General features: G+C 39.4%; 2 protein-coding genes across 2 annotated transcripts; both read left to right on the top strand.

Annotated features, from left to right (window-relative positions):
- The first annotated feature begins 304 nt into the window (after positions 1-304).
- spic (Spi-C transcription factor (Spi-1/PU.1 related)) lies at positions 305-1,931 on the top strand. The gene is made up of 5 exons (XM_042403869.1): positions 305-349; positions 559-646; positions 865-986; positions 1,094-1,196; positions 1,281-1,931. Exons 1-5 carry the CDS (start codon positions 311-313, stop codon positions 1,763-1,765), a joined length of 837 nt encoding a protein of 278 aa, XP_042259803.1. The 5' UTR covers positions 305-310; the 3' UTR covers positions 1,766-1,931.
- Positions 1,932-3,395: 1,464 nt separating this feature from the next.
- spi2 (Spi-2 proto-oncogene) lies at positions 3,396-4,988 on the top strand (the record flags this gene model as incomplete). Its single annotated transcript, XM_042404075.1, has 3 exons — positions 3,396-3,519; positions 3,578-3,660; positions 4,317-4,988. Coding segments are annotated over 3 exons (534 nt in total), but the record flags the coding sequence as incomplete, so codon positions are not given.
- Between the last annotated feature and the right edge of the window lie 701 nt (positions 4,989-5,689).

The following is a 5,689-nucleotide window of genomic DNA, read 5'->3' as shown; positions in this document are numbered from 1 at the left end:
AAATTCTCAGGTCACTGGGAATTGGTGCTTTCCTGGGTTGAGCGTGCAATAAAAGAGTTTTTTTTTGTTGTTCGTAGATTACGATCTCCACTATGAGAGAGTGTGATGCTTAGATCTGATCTATGCTTCCAAAAAAGAGAAGTGTGCGGCTGCAGTCCATCATGACGTTAACACATTTAAATTGACCGGCCTCTACCTATTCATGTGGCTGAACAGTGAACAGGTATTGGAGGTCTGCAAGATATATATATACCTGTCCAAATAGTGTACACCTGCACAAGTGCAGCGGCGTTCACCTATTAGGACGGAAATGGCCTCAACTGAGGGCAGCACTCAGTCATACAAGATGGTGAGTTGTGAGGATGCTGCCTTTGATTTTCATTTTAATTACAGAAATATGGAAGATTAAAATTAACTTTTGAGTCTCCTATAATTTAATAGTGTCTTGCTCCTAATTTTCATATTTATTTAAGGGAAACTTTACCTGTAAAATGTAATTATGTTATAGATTATTAAGTGTGAAATTAAGGATTCTGTTCCTGCATCTTCCTATTCTAGGGTTCCTTTGACAACGACATCAATCAACATTTCCAGGATGCAATTGATGTGATTCAACAGCATTCAAATCATTCATATTATGAATCAGGTACAGCAAACATCTTTTAGACAACCTGCTCTGCACTTTACTGCACAAAATTATTAATGTAAACATAACATTTCTGTTGCATTTCTTTCTTTTTGTCATTAAAATCCACAGTTTTCTTCCTTTTTTTTATCAAAGTCAAAGACATTTTGAGTGATTATGTGATTGTATTTTTACATTTGATGTATTAATATCTTAATTTAACACTTTTTTCTTTTCAGAGTATACATACTATGAGACTCTGGGTCCCCAGCAGCCATCTCTGCAGTGTCAGATCTCCTGCTGCCTCGTCACACACCCTTCTGATGTCCCAACTTCCACATATGACTGGAATGACACAGCTGTAAGTAGCACAAAATAAAAATCTGTATTTGTGTGTCTGATAAACCGATAAAGATAAAGATTTAGAAACATGGGAAGCCTTGCTGACTTTAAATATCTGTTTTACAGCAGCAGGCATGGCCTCAGGTTATCCCTGATGTCTCCTTGAATCACTCACAAACTGAATCTCCTCATTTCTACTCCATCTTGCCACCACAGAGGAATAGTAAAGGTAATTATGTTCAGATTTTCAGTACACTTTACATGTTGCTTCAGAGCTTTCACCACTAATATGAGGATAAATTAATCTCCTCAGGTCGCAAGAAGCTCCGACTTTATGAATACCTCCATGAAGCTCTGAATGACCCCAACATGGGCGACTCAATCCAGTGGACAGACAGCGGAAGCGGCACCTTCCACTTCATCTCCAAGAACAAAGAGAAGCTGGCTGAGTGCTGGGGCCAACGCAAGGGCAACCGCAAGACCATGACCTATCAGAAGATGGCACGGGCCCTGAGAAACTACAGCCGCACCGGTGAGATCATCAAGGTGCGCCGCAAACTCACCTACCAGTTCAACCCAGACATCCTGCACAGGCTCGGCTCTGCACAGGTGCCCATGCACCTGCCCTGCCACCCCTCACAGGAGGAAGTCCACATCCAGCAGCAGCAAAACCCGGCTGAACAGAGCTACTGTGGCTCTGCAGCACCGGACTGGCACAGCTGGTACGGACACTACCAGCTGCAGGAAGATTATGACCTGGCTGCCAGCTTCACTTCACACAACGCAGCCAAGCTCTGAGATGAAAGACTGTTTGAGAAATCTCTTAAACCCTTAAAGTTTGAAAAGGTTTCCAGAGACTTAACTTTTTTTTTTACTGTCAAACTTCCTGGGTTCATTTTCATTCACTGCATGTTTTTACACGTCAAAGTGGGACTGTTACTGTCACAAAGAGTAACACTCAAGGGATTTTTACACAGCCAGTCAAAAGTGTTTAAATACCTATATAGTTTTGCATTTTTGGTTACTTTAAATTCATTGTAAATACTTTGAAACTACAAAACTGCATGTAAAAAGAATATATCAAAACAAAAACAGTGATCTGCATTCAATAAAGCACTAATTAAGAGCCACATTAAGATCTGAGAGCCAGTTAACGCGATCTTAAATACAAAGATTTAGTTCTTTGGTAGCAGTGCTCATGAGAGAGGAAACGTCAGGTCAGACTAAAGAGAGGACGAGCTATTATTATCTGAGGGTGAAATATAATCTGACAGAGAACCTGTAAAAATTTAAGTATCTCAGAATGGTGGCTTAAACTGTGATATTATATCTAAAAGACATCTGGTAAGGCTGTTCATCACGTGTTTTTTCTGCTACAAGTGTCTATTTTGGACAGTAAAAAAATCACAAATATTTTCCAGTTCACTTGTAACTATCTCTTTTATATATTTAGAGCATTTGCTTATGGTTTGACTCAAAATGTTAAAATATAGGATGTTCAGACACGTTTCATTTGCAGTGTACGTAGCCTTTCTTGGCTCTTTGGTTTTATGAGGCTGTATAAGGGATAATTGTGATTTTATTGTACAATAATAATAACAATTAATATTTTCTTTAGCTCCTGTTGTAACAGCAAACAACCAGTAATAAGCATGTTCTATGTAATGAAATGTAAGTGTTTGTATATTTTATTTATTGTGTATCAATAAATGTTGGTTTTTCACAACATTATAATTCATTTTTATTCAAATTTTAATTTTTTCATAATTTGTTGGACTCTTTTGAATACGACCAATAAATAAATCTGGGTACTCTATTACTTGTTTTTACTGACTTCATAGAAACAAACTGCAGCCTCTCAACTCTCATTGTTTGTCCCAAAAAGAAAACACATACACTGTTGGACAAGAATATAAAGACTGCGTTCAAATCAAACATTTTGGCACCATCTCCACTGTAGTGAAATATTACAACAGGCACACTAAAAAATATGAAATTAAGACACATCCTGTGAGGAAAAATGTGGCAGCAAGTGTGTTTTTCCTGAAAAGAGAGCATTGTGTAGAGCCTGCCTCCAGGCCAGGTCTTATCTTGTTCAGCGGGGAGGATGTGGTCAGTGCTGGGAGGCTTTGTTGATGGGTTGACTGGTGCTGGTGTTGGGCTTTGTGGGATGGTGGTCATTGTTCCTGTGAGCCCGGGGTAGAAGACGTCTGGTGTTATGCAGAAAAGCCCGCTCCTGCGGGGGGTATAATAAGAGTCCGGGTACCTCAACGTCTCTGTGCATTTTGTCTCAAACTCAGTTTTGTGAAATTCAAACTGCAGGGACTTTGCTGCATTAGAAACAACCACATCAGTGATGGTAAAGAGCAGACACTTACTGCAAGGATGACATTAGAATTACATAAATAATTAAACACTGAATGCTAATTTTGAATGCTTTAACCTCCAGGAGACCCAATCAGATTTGGAGGTGATTTTGGAATTCCTAGAGGAGTACTACAGACAAAACACTGGAGAAAATGGTAAGGAGAAAGGCTGGAAAATGAAATTATAATGCTTCATATGATTTAATTTGAGTGCAATCTTTGAGCAACTTTTTTTTCCCCCCAGCAGACAAGGTGTACTGGGCTGCAGGTGTGCCAGGTGTGGATGATTCATCATGTGAGCAGCTTGGGATGTCCTATGAGTCACCTGTAAGCATCAATATGTTTGTTTTAGTCATTTTTTCCCCACATGACACACACATAGAAAAATATCCACATGTAACAAAACCTTTAAAGCTGTCCAGTGCTCTGCAATCTAATGCTCTGCTGTTGTTGTTATTTCGGTTTCTCCAAAAACAACATCAAACCTGTACTTCAGCCCTTGCTGGCACACGATGCCCCACCGGCTCTCGGCCAAAACACGTCAACATTGTCTGATGGTGGGTCACTGCCAAACTTTGTATCAACAAGACAATCAACCACACACCAGGCCACAGCAGCGGGGAGTGGTGAGTTCTCCTTTTTTTGGTCACTAGATACTGTTATTGCCCTGGTTGCTAGTAGCCTGAGGGAAACAATACCAAGAGAGCAAATAAGAGATGTTCCCTTTACTGTAGAAAAACAATGGAGCTGTGCATGGCTTAGCTCAATAGCTGTTTTTACATATCTATCAGATAACCTCAGTGTTTACAGCTTTATCCTCACTACTTAAACCCATCATTGAAGAAATTTTCTGGGAATATCTGTATGTGAGGAAATGATTAACCGTAACCAGCACTAACTGTTTTAGTGTGGCACAGCTGTTGGCGATATTCCCTAAATCCTCTTTCCTGTAAAGTCAGTGCTAACTGTACATGCCACTTACTGTTTCCTCACTGGTTGCAGGTAGAAAGGTGCGCCTGTTTCACTTCCTGTTTGAAATGTTGGAGGATCCAACCATGGCCCACTGTGTGTCCTGGGTCCCAGCAGCCACTGGCGTTTTCCGCTTTTCCTCCAGAAACAAGGACCAGTTAGCGGCCCTCTGGGGGCAGAGAAAGGGCAACAAGAGGCCGATGACTTACCAGAAGATGTCCCGGGCCCTCAGGAACTACGCCCGGTCCGGAGAGATTTTCAAGGTGAAGAAGAAGCTCACCTACCAGTTCAGCCCAAACACCCTGATGTCACTGCAGAAGTGTCATCGAGGAGATTTGTAATATAAACTAGATTTTTGTGTAGCTCATTATCACCTCATATAAGACTAAATTATGCTCTTCTTTCCTGTTTTTAATGTGTAGAACCCTTATAACCTTTCATTTGTCATGTTACATCTTTACATTTGCATAAACTAAGTTTGTTGTATAAATAATAAAGACTTTTTCTTACTGTTGCAGTTTGTGCTGTCATTAGAGTTAGTTAAAAAAAAAATCCAAATATGAAAAATAAAGCTGCTATGTTGTCACATAATCTCAGGATATCAAGACTAAAGCTGTTTTTCTGACACTAGTTGCACCTTTCATCAAACCTCTTAAGCCCCTTAAAAGATGAAAAGGCCATAATTAGCACATAATTTTAAAAAAACAACACAAAATGAACAGGTTTTTGAACTTAGAAAAGATAAAAACAGGTTGTTGTATAATTAAGTTGTGATGTCAAAGAAACACACCAGTAAAAATCTGATGATTCCAGTTTATGGAAGCAGCTACAGTGCAGTCAGTAAGTACTGTATATGGAAACTGACTGATTAACCATTGTTTGGCTCAACTTCAGTACATCAATTTTGATATGAAACAATGATTAACAAGTTGAAGAACCTGCTTTCAGCTTTAAAGGTGTGTGTTTTCATCCATATCGAGAGATAACTGTAGAAATCATCGCCCTTTATAAACAACCCCAACCCTCCCCCTCCCCCACAGCCCAACAGTGCAGTATACTGTGGCACAACAAATTGGCTGCAGTACAATTCCCAAGACCTACAATTACAGATGGAAATTAGCACTTAAACCTCATTGTTTTTAGTGTGAACACCTTTACAGAGGGGGCACACACGCACGCATAATAAAAACAAACAAAAAAAACGTGACTACTATAGTGATTTAAGTGTGTTACAAGCAGAAGTAGGGAATATAGTTTATGCATCTATCTGGCTGATATCTGATATGTTCATGTACATGTTGATATGTGATTTGTGGGTAAGTGCATGGATGTTAAAAACAATAAGTTAGTATATAACTAATATAAAAAGAGTCATGATTGGTTCGTT

The sequence above is a fragment of the Thunnus maccoyii genome, chromosome 23 (genome assembly GCF_910596095.1).
Source record: "Thunnus maccoyii chromosome 23, fThuMac1.1, whole genome shotgun sequence".
NCBI lineage: Eukaryota > Metazoa > Chordata > Actinopteri > Scombriformes > Scombridae > Thunnus > Thunnus maccoyii.
The sequence above is the reverse complement of the archived record's forward strand: the minus strand, read 5'-3'. Positions and strand labels throughout refer to the sequence as shown.

What these genes read in the sequence shown, in the direction of transcription:
- spic (XM_042403869.1), top strand. Translation starts at nt 311, where the DNA reads ATGGCCTCAACTGAGGGCAGCACTCAGTCATACAAGATG. An exon ending in TCATTCATATTATGAATCAG is followed by an intron (nt 647 to 864) that starts GTACAGCAAACA and finishes TTTTCTTTTCAG; the next exon opens with AGTATACATACTATGAGACT. An exon ending in ACCACAGAGGAATAGTAAAG is followed by an intron (nt 1,197 to 1,280) that starts GTAATTATGTTC and finishes TAATCTCCTCAG; the next exon opens with GTCGCAAGAAGCTCCGACTT.